At 42.1% G+C, this 15,904-nt stretch overlaps 1 protein-coding gene across 1 annotated transcript; it reads left to right on the top strand.

Moving 5' to 3' along the window:
• Positions 1–232: 232 nt before the first annotated feature.
• LOC133823680 (uncharacterized) lies at positions 233–1,588 on the top strand. Its single transcript, XM_062256529.1, has one exon. The coding sequence runs from the start codon at positions 676–678 to the stop codon at positions 1,345–1,347; it is 672 nt and encodes a 223-aa protein (XP_062112513.1). The 5' UTR covers positions 233–675; the 3' UTR covers positions 1,348–1,588.
• The last annotated feature ends 14,316 nt before the right edge of the window (positions 1,589–15,904 follow it).

Below are 15,904 nucleotides of genomic sequence, written 5' to 3'. Positions count from 1 at the left end.
GCAAACTATAGATTTCTAAGTAAAATGTGAAAAGTACCATGCATTCTAATGAGTTTTATTTATTTATTTATTAAGATTACTAAAAACACATTTGATGTATCATTATCAAAATAAATATATATGCACTTTTTATTTAATTTAATAGAAATAATCTTCCTGCTACAATGAGTCATTTTTAATACGTAACCATTTTGTACCTACCAAGATGATTGACAACAAAGGGCAAACTAACCACTTAACTAGATAAGATCCCCACATCCGCCTAATTAAATTCAAATTTTAATTTTTTTTAAAAAAATTCAAATTTTAATAAATGACCATGTCCCTATTAATTTTATTTTCAAAACTGCTTTTTTTTTTTTAATTTTCATTTATTAAATTTTGCAAAATCTTCTAAACTTCCTATCAACATTTTTCTTTTTTTTGTCTTTCCTCATACATAAAATAGCCCTCAACTTTTTCCACTCTCTCCATTTCTGCTACCGGCAACTCACGTGACCCGTGACACCCATCACTCTCAAACTTCTTGCTTTCCCTCACTCTTTCCGGTTACCCACCGGTTGCCCATTTTCCCGTTGAGGAAAATAATAAAGAAAAAAACCAAAGTCTTCTCTTTATACTAGTCTCAATAAAAGAAACATCCTACTACTTCCAATCCTCCAAGCCAAGTTAGCCATGACCGGCCTTAGCAAGCTCGGAGCTACGCTTATAGTAGTTTTCGTAGTCTGTTTTATGGTTCTCATCGCCGACCTCGTTTACGTCATTTGGCGCCGGCGCCGATTTCAACGACGGAGCATCTCAACCGGAGTGTCAGTTACTTCCGGAGACTCCACCTACTCTCTTTCCTCTAAAGAACTTCTCTACTTCTTCTGCTGGACTAATCGGTCCCGGATTGAGCCCAACGAAGCAAATAATAACCGATCCAGCCCGAACAACCAGACCCTGACGGCGCCTGAGATCGACGACTTGTTAAAGCTTCAAGGACTTTACGGGCAGTCGAGGTTGCTTTTCACTATAAAAGAGGAAGATTTCGAAGCTGAGAGACCAGAGGAGAACAAAGAGGGTACTATTACTTCAACTGCTGAAGCTGATCATGATGACCAGGGTTTTGTGGTGTCAACGTTGACCGGGGACGCAGATGCGGTGAGTATTACGGTGGATGAAGTGACGCCGTTTTCGACTCCTTGTGCTTCGCCTCCGTACTTCACTCCTTCGCCTTCTCCAAGTCGTGAGGAACTAAAACAGTTCTACTCCCATGAAAATATTGGCCGAGTCTTTTTATCTGGTGATCAAGGCAGAGAAGAAGAGGTACCCCAGTTTGTTAGCTTAGATATTATTGGAGTTTGAGTGTTGTCTGTTGATCACTCGCCGGAAAATATTTACGCCGGCTGCTTGAAACTTTTCTCACCGGGATAGTCTTAAATCGTTTAGTATTGTAAAGTAAACACCATCAAGGTCGTTCTCTGGCATGGCTGTTTGGGTACGAAAAACATTGATTTTCCCAATCAGACCATGACACGTCAGAGGAGCTATTTTGACGTGGCTAGATATGTATGGTTGTGCAGTTTCTGACTTTCTTTCTTTTTTACTTTTCATTCAAAGTAATTTCGTTTCCTTTTACTTTTATTTTAGTTGGAGACAAAGAAGCTGAAACAGTTGTGGCTTTTTCATTTGTTCGTTTGCTTATTATTTTTTTAGGAACTTTAACTAGTTCTATTGCACACTTTTTTACATTCTTCATCCTTATATAAAAAATGTATTATAAACGTATTATATATAATGTATTTAGCATTTCTGTATTTTTTTCACAAGTATTGTCTTTAACTTAAACGAGGTGGCATATAAATTTGGAAAGTGTAGGTGGAATATTGAATGCTTTTGGTGCCAGATTGAGTGTGAAAAAAGGTAGATTTGCAGCCGTTCGTGGCGTAAATTGTAAGAAAAATCAATGCACTTGTACGATGAACATTTATTCCCAGGTTACTACTTAGTATAGTCTCTTGTTTTGTTTTGTTTTGAGAATCTTTTAAATCTAATAAATCGTTATTAGTACTCAATTACCCATATTTTATTATGCCTTTATGATTATGTGACAAAAGAAATTTAACAGGGAAAAGGCTACAGCTAGTGATATGTTCAATGCTTCTCTCTTTGAAAATATTATTTTGTTGTTTTGTAATTTAAATGTTGGAATATTCAACGTTAATATATGAAACAGGAACATCCACTTATACTATCTCTCAAATATTGGCTCAAACATCCCCTTACCACAAAAATCAACAAATGATATATTTGACGCAACTTTTATTATTACAATTGTGCTCCAGAATACGTAAATATAAAAGTTAGAAGATATAGATATAAAAGTTGATGCAAAATGAAATCTTCAATAAATGGTGATTTAATAGTTATTGAAAATATAAAAAAAATATTATTTTATTTTTTATTTTATTATATAAAAGTGAACTTTTAGACTTGGTGTGTGCTTCGTTAAACAATTAACACAGAAAAAAAACTAACCTAACATTTGCCAAGTAAGTGAATGAATTCTCTTGTGTTGACGCCGTTTTTCGTCAACAGATAAAAGAAGAGAGCACGTAAACAATTAAAGACAATGGCCAAAAGAAACAAACGAATCAAACACACGGTTTTTTACGTGGTTCAGCAGTTAAATCTGCCTAGTCCACGAGTCTCTGTTATTAATCTCAAGATTATCTCTGAACAATTCTTTAGCATGAATTCTACAGAGTTTTCTCTCAAGGATCAGAATTTCGGTCCCTTACAATGGTGCATGGCTTCTCTATTTATAGAGAAGGATGCAGAATATTATCCCACATATTTTGAGTAGTTACTCTTTTGTGAATAAAACTAAATGGCTTTAAATGCCTTTAATCAGATAAAAAAGGAAACGTCCCTGAAGACCAGGGAACGCATAACTGACTAAATAATATCCCACGATTCTTGGGGATTTACATCAATAAATGAGGATTACATCTCATGTTTACAATACTTGTAGATATTCAAGGTGATTATAGCGTATCTCCAAGGCTTTAGCATCTCAGGTATCATGTCATTGTGCGAGCCACTGACATCTCCCGAGCTAACGTTGCTTTCGAGATGGGATATCGAGCTCAAGACCCATGCTCCGAAGTTCCTGAAGATGAGGGTGTTCTCGGATCTACCTTTCGAGATCGAGATCATTTCGAGATCACCGCATTCGAGATCATATATCATACTTTGCAGGCTCGACTTACAATCCTAGAGCATACCCTAACCCTCACGAGACCATTTAATGCGAACTCAGCTTTCGAGGTCATATTTACTATGGCTCGAAACCTGGGTATAACATCTTGCCCCCTCAAAAGTATTTGTTCGAATCCTAAGAGAAGGAAACTTTTGAACTACTTTTTCTGGGAACCGTACCGTCACACTCTTGAAAATGGACACGCGTCAGCCGGGTATTGCTCACTTTAGGTACTTGAGTACCTTGGGAACACGCCCACGATCGTCCGTCTGACAACTTTTCGGCGCCTTCTTGTCATTAATCCCCATCCGTTCGATCTAATGAGCATTTCACTCGACGCTCCCGATTAACTCCATTTTTCCACCTATATATACAAGACCCCCCTCTTCGTCTTCTTCTTCACGTTTGTTCATCATAAACAAGAAAAGAGAAACAACCAGAAAACCAGACTCTCTTAAGAAGCTTCTGTACTGCGCATGTTTTCTCGACCCAAGAAACAAAGAAATCCTGGTCTGTTCGAGTCAGTGAGTTCTTTCTTGCAACCTCTTCTTCAATCGACGATTTCGCTGCAATCACCATCACTGTGTAAGTACGCCATTTTTGTTGTTCTTTTTATACTGTATTTGCTGTGTATGCTAGTTTACGTTCTTAGCATGATGTGATAGGAGGTTTTGAACCGATAGGTTTTTATGCTTTCTGGATTTTCACTCTGGACGTTCGTCTCTGGTTTATACCCAGTTTTGACGTTTGAATGTGGTTCCTATTTTCTGGGTTTTGAAATTCTTAGGCAGCGTTTCTTGTACATTAAGCTTTTGGATAAAAACATGGGCTTTGACAAATGCACAAAACCCAAAAACGCTTTTCCTGGCTAACCGCCACTCTCCTTTCCCTTGAATTTCGGGATTTTCAAAAAACTACCCACACTCCTTTTCTTTTTTCGTGGAATACACGCCCCTGACACTTCAATAAAGGGTCTTAGTATTTAGTCTCGTTCCTAAATCTCCGAGCTCATTCCATCGAGCTCGAGACTCTTGCATGCATGGCCCTCACCATTTTTTCTTTCTCGTTAGATGTCACAAAATCTGGAAAGACGGTGGGGGTCACTGCGAGCCATCCCTTACGAGCCTAAATCTCCGAGCCCAGAAACGTTGTTCGCCCGGAATCAGCGTCGGATAAAAGAATACGAGCTTGCTCGCGAGCAAGAGGACATTCGAGCCCACTATCGCCGTCAGATAGACGAGGTCATCGAAAAGAAGATAAGAGTTCTTCGGGAGGCCATCTATCCGGAGCCCAACCCAGGACCTAGGCCGATCCCCCTCGACCCCGCGTTAAAAGTCACAGTTGCATATCATCCGGGGGAACTCCAATTTTCGTTAATGGTGGAGCCTTCGTCTTCGCAGCCTAGGAGGGAGATGTACGAAGCTGAGTTCTACCAGAGCTCGGTTACCACCACCGACCAAATAACTGACATCTTGGCCCTTCATGGCCTCAGTTCGTTAGACACCCTGAAGTGTCGAGCTCCGGCTAGTCACGAACGGAGCTGCTTCGCCCCTGGTGGCGGCGATGCCAGTGTGAAATACGCGGCCTGGAGCCAGGAACATATAAGGGCGGGAGCTCTGCTGCCTTTGAAATCCTTTTTCAGAGACTTCACTAATTTCGTTGGGTTGGCTCCATTCCAACTCAACACTAATTCGTACAGGGTGTTGTCTGCCCTGAGATCCTTGTTCCACGAGCTGCAGTGGAAAGGACCCTCGCCTCAAGAGATTTTATATCTCTTTTGCTTGAAAAGTAACCCCTCCCGAGCTCGGGGAGGGGATGGTTTTTACTATCTCTCGAGCTACCCTAAGGAGACAAAGATTTTTGAAGATCTTCCAAACCACCCTCCTGACTCCAAGAAGGCTTTTTTCTGGACAGACGGTCTGTTCCCGTCTCGACATCGTTCTTTCAGGCGGATTCGTAAGTACTCTTGTTACTATTATTTTTTTGTGCTCGGAGTTTTAGCCCTTAAGACCATACTTAGCTGAAATGTGCTTCGCCTTTCAGCTCATTTTTCAGCGTCCCACCCCTGACGAAACTATGAAGGAGCACAGAGAGGCCCTGCTCCGACTCCCCTACGGCAGGAGGTCTCTCTCATTTCTATTACATGAGGAAAGCTACGAGCTTGTGGGTTGTTGGGACAGGGCCAGTCAACCTCTGACTGGTCCAGTAAAAAATATGAAAGCTGGGAGGAAGTGCCACTGCCCACAGGCATCCTCCCTCCGAGGAGAGAAAGGAAGGCACCTCTCCCAATTCGCTTGAGAAGTCCACAGTCAGGAAATGAGGCCAATGACGAAGCCTCGAGTTCGGACTCCGGTGGAGGTAAAACCCTTCCTACTTCGCGAATGTGGTCCCCCACTTTATTAAAACACAGGCCCAATAGACTAGTCTCGTGCCCACAGGATAGATACCACTTCTACATATGGAGTTGGGTAGATGACTGTGTCCATAGGTTTGATAGTGGGCTCGGAAAATACGACACTATGACACCACGGACGAGGTGTGGAATGGGATAGCTGTGCAATATGGGACCAATGATTATAGGGACCTTTCGAGGTTATCACCAACTTATAGGGAAGGCACTCCCCCCGCCTCTTCTGAAGACGGGGGAATTTCATGGTCCCCAAGCTCAAGCTCGGGGGAAAGTTCCAGTTAGGTTTTTTCTACCACCACTCTATACGTGATACTGAAGTAACTTGTACACCTCTTTTACTGACTCACCGTGTTGACTTGTGCAGGCGATATGGACTCCGACCTTGACGCCCTTATCGACAATGCGGGAGGCAAGAGGAGCAAACGCCCCAGGGCAGGGGGACTGAAAACCAGCCAGCCTGGGAAAGGCTCCAAGAGATCTAGGAAATCGCCTCATCCTCCCCCGCCGGCTTCGAGCTCTGCTGCTGCGTCGACTGGCCAGACTAACGCCCCCACGACGATGCCATCCTCGCAGGCCGTCGTCTCTGCGGTGGCACCGGCCTCGCAGGCTGGTATCCCTGCCGTGGTCGAATCCCAACCTCCTGCGGCGGGTCAAACGTCTTCTGCTCAGCTCGCCAAGAGACCTTCTGCTTCTCGAGCTCAGAAGCTAACCATTTCCACTCATATGGACTCGTATGTGGTGGACAACGCTGCCGGACCTCATGGATCTACGCTGATTTCGGATGTCATGTCCCGGATCGGCCAGAGCTACGGCAGTTTCGAGGCTCCTCAGTGGCAGTGTCTAACTGGCACCCGAGATCGCACTGTCCTGTACGAGAAGAGTATCGAGCACACTGCCGTGGTAAGTATCCTTCTATATTCCTTTTGCTTACATTCATACTGTCTCGAGGCTAATGGTGGTTTCTTCCTTTTTTCAGGCTCTTGCTTTCATGCCCAGCTCAATTACGAGCTGAACAACGAAATCCATTCGAGCAGGACTCTCGCCCAAGAGGAGAGGGACCTCCACCTTAGAGCGAATGATGATCTGAAGGCGGCGAATACTAAGCTCGAGGCAGTGGTTAAGGAGCGTGAGGAAATGGACAAGGAGCTCGGAAAGCTGAAAACTGAACTCGAGGAGAAAAAGAAAGATAACACCCAGCTTCGGGAGACCAATAAGAAGCTCGAGGAAGACAAGACCGCCACCTTCGACCTTATAGAGGATGTCAAAGCTCGCCTTACTGCCGAGTACAAAGAAAAGAAGGAAACGGCGGTCGACTCAGCCATGTACCGGATGTGGGCTTATAACGAAGAGCTGGACACCAGCTTTTTGGGTCCCCTCAAGGCGCCGTTCCTTGAACGATGGAATGCTCGGCTCGAGAAGGAAGAGGCTGAACGGCTTGAGAAAGAGAAGGCTGAGCAGCTCGAGAAGGAAAAGGCTGCTCCGGGTACCGTTTCGAAGGAAGCTCAGGAGGATAGTCATGCTATTCGTCCTGAGGGGTCCGGTGCCACTGATGCTGAGAAGGCCAACGAGACTCCTCTTCACTGAATCTGACCTCGGGGAGATCAGTTATCGGGGCTGCGTCCCCTTATGTAATTATTGTAATTTATGCCCATGGGGCTGATACAATTTCTTTAACTAATTCTCTTACATGCTTTACATTTCTTGGCTCGAAATATTTTGCACATTTTTATAATTGATGAACCAGTTATGTTTATTTGTGCATACAAACATATTAGGAGAACTGAAGGGCCAAAATTCCTCACTGGTCGGCCAAACCTTCACTGATCGAACAAGGACATAACTGGTCGGACAAGCACTTGACTGGGCGGACAAGCACCTGACCGGGCAGACAAGCACCTGACTGGGCGGACAACCATATGACCGGTCAGACAAAATCTTCACCGGTCTTCCAGACCACTCCTAAGCTGATTACCCAGCCATTCCTTTCCATTTGTCAGTTTTATTGCCATGTCATCATTTTCAAATTTTGTGGATAACATTTTCCCCCCAAGTTTATTATATGATGATCTCACATAATAAAAAATTTTCTCCACTGCTGACGGCACAATAAAAAATCCAACTGTTCATTTTCCCACCTATGCAACAGACCACGACTCCATAGCAGACCACGATCACTGGAACTAACTGCTCACAATCGTGGGGAGAAAATATACTCAAGGAATTCCAAGGGTCTAAGAATAAGTGGAAATTTCCACTTTTTTCCCTTTAAATAGACCCATAGGTGCTCATACTCTCATAAGCACAAAAGAAGAGCAAAAAAGTTCCATCTTCCTCATCTTTTTCCCTCTTGGCCGAATACCCCACAAATCCTCTTCTTGGCCGAAAATTCAAAGCTCCAATCTCTTCAAGAAAATTCAAGAGTTCTTCAAGAAGTCACAAACTCTTCAAGATATATTTGGGTAAGTCCTTCTTCTTCATCTCCACTTATGCTTTTTTTTTTTCTCAAAGCTTTAAGAAAAACTATGTGTAGGCCGAAACCACCATAAGGAATTTTCCCTTGAATTTGTGTATGGATCTTTGATATACAATGTGTATTATGGCTGTTTTGATGTTGTTTAGGCTATGGGTAACTCAATTTTGTCTTCAATTTCATGGAAATTTAAAGAAAAATGAATTTTTCAACCTAAATCACATATATGGGTTTATGGGTAATGGATGATATATAGGGTCTCTAGAACATTTGAAACCTTTCAAATCCCTCATTTTGATCTTGTTGTTGTGTATTTTGGGTGAGGAAATGAGTTTGTGCTATATGGGATTTAGGGCTTTTGTTTTTCGAAATGGGTTTAGGGTTGTGTTGTATGGCCGATCGGCCATGGCCCTTTTCTCTTTTTGTTTGAATACTTGGGCATGCCCCAAAATCACATGCCTCTCACTGCTCAGACATGGCCCCTCGAGTGCCTCAATGCCCCTCGAAACTAGGGTGAAGCCCCTCGGACGAGAGGCTCCTCAGACGCCTAGACACACGGTCCTCAGATGCGCACCAGGTTCCGCTCGGACACTTCGGCACAGCTGCTCGGACACCTCGGCACAGCCCTTGGGAGCCTCGGCAACAACTACTCGGATGCCTCGGCACAATCAATCGGCCTACTCGGACACACACCAGGTTCCGCTTGGACACCGCATGACACCCGCTCGGACACCGCGCGACACCCGCTCGGACACCGCGCTTTAGGCACCAAATTGCTGGGCCTAGCTCCTCGGACACTCCACCAATCCGCTCGGACACCACTCACATTAGGCACCAAATTTTTGCCTATCATTTTTTCCCTCACACATGTTTCTTCTAGGGAATAAAAAATATTTTTAATACCCAATAAAATATTTTTTGAGTAGTAAATAAATATTTTTCCTTTACATTTATCGATTTATGTTTGTTTGGTTACTCACCTCCCCGTATTTATTTTTTGTAGATGAATCGCTTCAACTATAGGGGAGGTGATAACCATACAAATTCTGACACTTCCATTCCGCAATCAAGCGATACTCCTCAAAGCAGCGACTCTTCATCGAAGTCTCCTAGCAGTCGCACCCCCGAGGATCGTCTTCGTCATCTTAAAAAGATCATTCCCCGATGTAGAGTCCAAGAACTTTACTTAGCTAAGTTAGATAGTAGTATAATATTAATAATAGTATTATCTTTATGATTGTGGATTTTTGGTTCAGACCGAGATTTATTTGGACACTCATAGTAGTACTTGTAGATTTTCTAAGTTTAACCTATAGTTTAGGAATATTAATTTTAACCTAAGGTTTGATTAATATGACTGATATTGATGATAATATTTATTATACTATAAGGTTTAGATAAGAACCAATTAGATAATAGCACATGTTATGTATGGGTTTATTAATGATTAAGTATTTTGAGGATTAAATTTATTAAGGGTAAAACTTGAATACCCTAGGGTCAGTCAGCAGCTTTGAAAACGTTAGAGGGCTTAGTCAAGGCTGTTTACTCAATTCAAATTAAGCTAAAAATGTGTAATTTCGTGTTTAAATAATCAGTGTATGCCGATATATCGCAGCTATAGGGGGCGATATATCGCAGCACGAAGATATGAAAAACACGAAACGTTGCACAATTGCCTCGGGCATACTGGCCCAGGCGATATATCGCCTACAGGGGGCGATATATCGCCCCTCTCAGCATAATTTGAAAGTTTTCGAAATCGTTCTCCATTCAAACCTTCAACCTCTTGATAAGTCCAGCATCTTTCTGAACGAGTCTTCAGCCTCTTCTGAACGATAATTCAAATTATTTTTACTTAAAAAGCCATTATTTTTATTCAAGTTAAATGAGATCTTTTCATTTATAAACTCTATAAATAGGACCTAGTACCCAGCCATTTATTCATCTATTACTCTAAGTTCAGAGGCTGCAAGTTGATAGGTGAGTGTGAGAGTGTAAACACTTGGGTTGGGAATTATAAGCTTGATCATCATAAGCTTATCAAACACTTGGGGAAGTAAGGTTTATTCACATTTCGGTTCAAGGTTTAGATTGGTCTTATAAGCCTTCAAGGTATTTCCACACTCTAGTTCAATTGATATTGTTTTATTTAAGTTCTCACAGTCTTCTACTCAGCCTTCTAACCTTATTCTTTATTTTGGTTAGGAAATCTAAGAACTTGCACATAAGTTTTTGGTAAGTATATTCTCAATGGTATAGTCCTTCCATTATTTTCATCCCTTTTCTTCAATTTACTCACCCTGTTATAAATGGTTTTTAGGAGTGTTCCAAAGTCCCAACTCTGTCCTCATATCCCGGTATTTTGGTAAGGAAAATAGGATAGGATTTATGTGTTATATGCTTTTATATGTTATCTTATGATTTTATGTTATGTAATATGTTATGTTAAGTATGATTGTAGACTTGGGCATATGACCTATATGACTAACAAGCCCCAAATAGATTATGGGCATATGACTTGCTTAGCTAGCAAGACCCCACTAATCTAATGGGCATATGACTTGTTTAGTTTATGGGACCCCAAGTAATAATGGCCATTATAGTATGTATGTGACATAAGTGTTATAGTATGTTTTATGTTACCTTATGAATTTTGTGTGTATGGTTATATGTTAGATTTTTCTTGCTGGGCATTAGGCTCACTCCTTTTTGTTTATATGTGCAGGAAAATAGTCTTAGTGGCGGGAAAGATTCTTGGAAGCTTGGGGAATGTGTATTGAGGCAGAATGGATTCAAGGAGTCGAGAGTTTCGGTTTCGAGGATGTAGTTTTTGTTTTCTTATGGTTTTTATATGTATCTTTCCGCATTTTATTATGTAATCTCTTTTTAATTATCATTATGTCATGTTTTGGTTTTAAAACAATGGGATCCCATATCCTAACTTAAATTTTATGTAAGTTTGACCTTTGTTTTTACAAGTTTTAATAAAGTTATGATCTTTTCACTTGTAAGTTCTATTAAGAATTAGTGTTTATGTATAGTTTTCGTTAATGGTCCAAAAGTCTAGAGTAGTTGGGTCATTACACCCGATCAACCTTATATTTCCTCCATGAAGAACAGTTTCTCAATCAACAGGCTGAGCAGTCAGAAACGAGGGTAAAGAAATCTAACAGACTTCCTTAGGACCAGGACCCTCAGGTAGCTCGCAGAGCGGCACAGAAAGTAGCGGAACGCAGTGAGGTCCGAACTGCGGCTTCTTCAAGATCGCCTCGCCAGACACAAAAACCCAGCAAGCCTCGGAGAAAAATCACTCAGAAATTTACTACCGGGATCCAGCGATTAGCCATTTAAAAACCAAGAAAAGAAGGAGAAGAAACACCTTCTTGGTTTACAGCCAAACCCTCCAAACTTAACCCCGCCATGTTCGACAAACACATTCAAGCCTTGGGCTTGAGAGGGGTTAACATGATATGTCTGCACCCTCATCAGAGAGCCAACAAGCCTGGCAAACCTTACTGTGCCTGGTCTAGGCACCACGTATACGCAGGAGCTACCATCCCGCTACATTCTTTCTTCCGGTCAGTAACGGACTACTTCAACATCTCTCCCTTCCAGATTGCTCCCAATGGGATTCAGGCGTTGTCCGCTCTATACATCCTTTACTTCCTACAAGGTTGGGATCCACCCACTCCTCATGAAGTGCATTATCTCCTCGACTTCAGGACTAACCCAAGCCACAAGAATACAGGTTTTTTCTACCTCTTCCACGGGCATAAAGGGATTAAATACCTCCATGGTATTTCTCATAAGTCAAATCCTGGAAAATACTATACAGAGTATTTTCTCACTTCAGATATCAAAGCCAACAACTTAGCCTTTACACACGTGGGTCCATTTCACCAGCCCTTGCCTACCAAAGAAATGTGTTCCCGAGCAGAAGAGTTGGCTAATATGTGCACCGAGGAGAAGAATGTGAAAGAGTTGATTACTGTGGATAATCTTCAGATGGTGGCCCTGTTACCAAGTAACCAGAACATCATAGTAGAGAGTACTATTGAGGAAGCGAATGCAACTGACCAGTCCAACGCGGATACTGAGGTGGTGACCGATCAGTTCTCTCCTGGCCTGTCTCCCTACTCTCGTAGACCAGGTGACCTTATCATTAGGGAACCTCAGCTAGAGGATAAACGCAGACGTGTTATTCCCGCACAGCCTGGGAAAGGAAAGACCATCCAGCTTCATAGAGACTTAAGCTCATCATCTGATGAAGAGGATGACTTCCTTGACCAAATCCTAAACTTAGGTCTAGTAGTCATAGTGAGATGTTTGATTTTAAATAACTTGGTTATATGGGATTTATAGAGTTTTTTGGTAGTTGTAAAGTATTTACCCACATATTGCTTTATTTTTTACTAACAAATCTTATGTTTATTCTTTTGCAGATTCAGAGTTGTTCAGGCAATTCAACACCTCTCTTGCCCAAAAGAGGAAATTTGGGGAAGGAAGTGGCTCCAACCCCCCAAGCAAAGTTCCAAGGACAAACCCGACCAGCCAAGGAAGACAACCCAAGGAGCCGATTACAATCCCGCAGCTGACCCCTTCGTCAATTTCTCCCTCTGCGAGCCTAACCCCCACTTGCTTGACTGGCCTGAACGAGGCCCTTCGCACTGCTGGTAACATTGGGAAGGAACTGATCGACCAAACTCTTCATGATGCTTCAACGATTCAAAGCTTTGAATCCTTGCCTCGGCTTAGTGTTGAAGTCGTCTTACAAAGAGGGCTCGCTCAGCTGATGAATGTAAGTATTTTATCTCAAGACAGTTTGTTAGTAATCATTTTTACTTGTAGTAACTTCCTGTTTTCCATGCAGTCGCTTATCACTATCATCCACGCTCAGCATCGAGCAGTAGACTACAAAGAATTGGTCAAGGCCTTAAATGATCAACTAGTGGACGCCCAAACTAAAGTGGAGACTTTAACTTCCTCGGAAAAAGATCTCAAATCCAAGGTGGAGCAGGCAAAGAAGACAGTGGCTGAGCGGAATGAGTCTCTTAGGGGGCTGGCTGACGAGAACCAAAAGCAAACTCAAATCAACAAGTCGTTGACTGATCAGCTAGAGAAATTGACTCGTGAGAACGAGGAGCTAAAGCGAGAGAAAGAAGCCGATCTCGCTCGCTACGAGGAAATTTGTTTCAATTGCTTTTACCAGGTGTGGAAGCTGAACAAGCCTCTCAACCTCGACTTTCTCACAGAGGAGGCCAAGGCAGAAGAGCTTGCAAAATGTGAGGCAAAGGCTACTGAGGAGGTAGCTAATTTTGCTGGTACCACACCTTTTTCCCCCACGCTATCATTCCGACCGAAAGAAGCAACTGATGCTGAGGAAGGTGTTGATCAACCTAAGTGACAACCTGACTAGGGAGCCCCATAGTTGACCAGTGAGCTTCCATCCGACCAGAGAGCCTCCATCTGACCAGAGAGCCTTCATTTGACCAGCTGAATCCTTAGCATACTAGTAGACCTTTATTTTGTATTTTGCCACTGTACTTTTGCTCGTATGGCCGAGCTACGAACACTTTACTTTTTTAGACAAAAGTTTTACTACATAGATGCCTTATATTTTCATATGAGTACTTAGTTTTCTAACTTAGAAACTTTAAACATTTCGTAAGTTACTACTAAGCATGCTTTCTCACATTCTTATTGCTCTAACATTTTATGAGCATAAAGTTTTATTTACACACGAATAGTTGTTCTTAACTTACAATTTTGAAAAAATTCCAAGTTAATTAAGCTTTGTAAAACAAGTTAGCTTAATGGCCCTTTTGACTTCAAAGATTTACAAGTCAGCCTGAAAACAAATATATTTGCTCGTGTTCTCATTGCTTGTGTTGATGTGTATACCAATACACCCTATGTGCCCCCCAAGTGATTAAGGGTTGAAAAATCCTTGATCACTTGCTACTTGACCGAATTTTTCCAAGCAGTTATTACTCGTGAAACACATTGAATATACAAAGGATATTTCAGCAGTTAACACTGCAAGAACATGCAACTATTTAAACGTTGGTCATTCATCTGATGATACCGACCAGTTGAACACTGCCCGGTATTTCCTTTAGAAAACCTTTTTCGTTTTAAGTGGTAATGACAATTGAACACTGCCAAAGCAAGAATAATCAACACGTATGCAAAATTTGTAGCAAGATTCGACCGCGCTGCCCGTGATCTCTTTTATTACTCATAAAAAAAAGGACAAAGCGTGTCTAATTACGAGTCTCAAACAAAATAAAATTGTTCAAAATAACATGACTGGTTAGAAAATAGCCAGTTCACAAACAAACTTAAATAACAAGTTAAACACTTGAGACAAAGCTACTACTTTGTAAGCAGTATTTATTGATAATATTTCCTCAAGTGCTGGCCATTCCAATAGTTCCTGATCAACTCTCCATTTAATTGAGCAAGTTTGTAAGTGCTGGGTGGCAAGACTTGCTCAATTTGATACGGTCCCTCCCAGTTTGGTCCTAGTACTCCAGCTGCCGGGTCTCTGATGAACACCTTTCTGAGGACCAAATCTCTGACCTGGAACTTTCGATCTCTGACCTTGGAATTAAAATAGCGGGCCACCTTTTGCTGATGAGCAGCAACTCTCAAGCTTGCTTTTCTCGTCTCTCCTCAAGGAAATCTAAAGATTCAGCTAGCAACTGGTGATTCTCCTCCTAGTCGTACATGGTTCTCTGATGAGATGGTGGGTCTACTTCCACAGGTAACATGGCTTCATACCCATATGCCAAGGAAAAGGGGGTATGACCAGTTGTTGTTCGAGCAGTGGTCCTATATGACCAAAGAACTTCTGGTAATTCTTCTGCCCAAGCACCCTTAGCCCGCTCTAGATGCTTTTTTAGAGTGTCTTTCAAAGTTTTATTTACGGCTTCAACTTGCTCATTGGTTTGCGAATGAGCTACAGAGGAGAAACTTTTCATGATGCCATGCTTAGTGCAGAAATCGATAAATAAGTCACTATCGAATTGAGTGCCATTGAGAGAGACTATCTTCTTGGGCAGACCATAGCGACATATTATATTCTTAACCACAAAATCTAACACTTTCTTCAAGGTGATCGTTGCTAGTGGTTCGGCTTCGGTCCACTTGGTGAAGTAGTCCACAGCAACTATTGCAAACTGTACTCCTCCTTTCCCTTTGGGTAGTTTCCCGATTAGATCAATGCCCCATACTGCAAAAGGCCACGGGCTTTGCATTTGCTTCAAGACATTCGGAGGCGCCCTGGGTACTTTAGAAAATCTCTGGCATTTATCACACTTCTTCACATACTCCATGGAATCTTCATTCATTGTGGGCCAGAAAAATCCTCGCCGCAAAATTTTTTTAGATAGACTGTGCCGGTCAGCATGATCTCCGCAGAACCCCTCGTGCACTTCAGCCAATAAGTTTTTTTACTGGTCGGGTGCTGTGCACCTTAGTAGAGGCAAAGAGTACCCTCTTCTATACTGTACTTCATCCATCATAATGTACCTAGCAGCTTGCCTCATAATTTTCTTTGCTTCATTACGATCATCTTGGAGGATTCCTTGCTCAAGGTAAGTAATGATGGGTGTCATCCAAGTGTCAACTATTGTGATGGGCATGGCTTATTGTTCATTAATGCTCGGGTCTGCCAAGTATTCCACCGGTACTATATTCAGAGTTTCAGCATCTTTTGCACTAGCTAATTTTGCTAGAGCATCTGCGTTAGAGTTATGCTCCCGCGCTACCAGCT

This window comes from Humulus lupulus, chromosome 3, assembly GCF_963169125.1.
Source record: "Humulus lupulus chromosome 3, drHumLupu1.1, whole genome shotgun sequence".
NCBI classification, from domain to species: Eukaryota; Viridiplantae; Streptophyta; class Magnoliopsida; order Rosales; family Cannabaceae; genus Humulus; species Humulus lupulus.
This window is presented reverse-complemented; position numbering and strand designations above follow the sequence as displayed.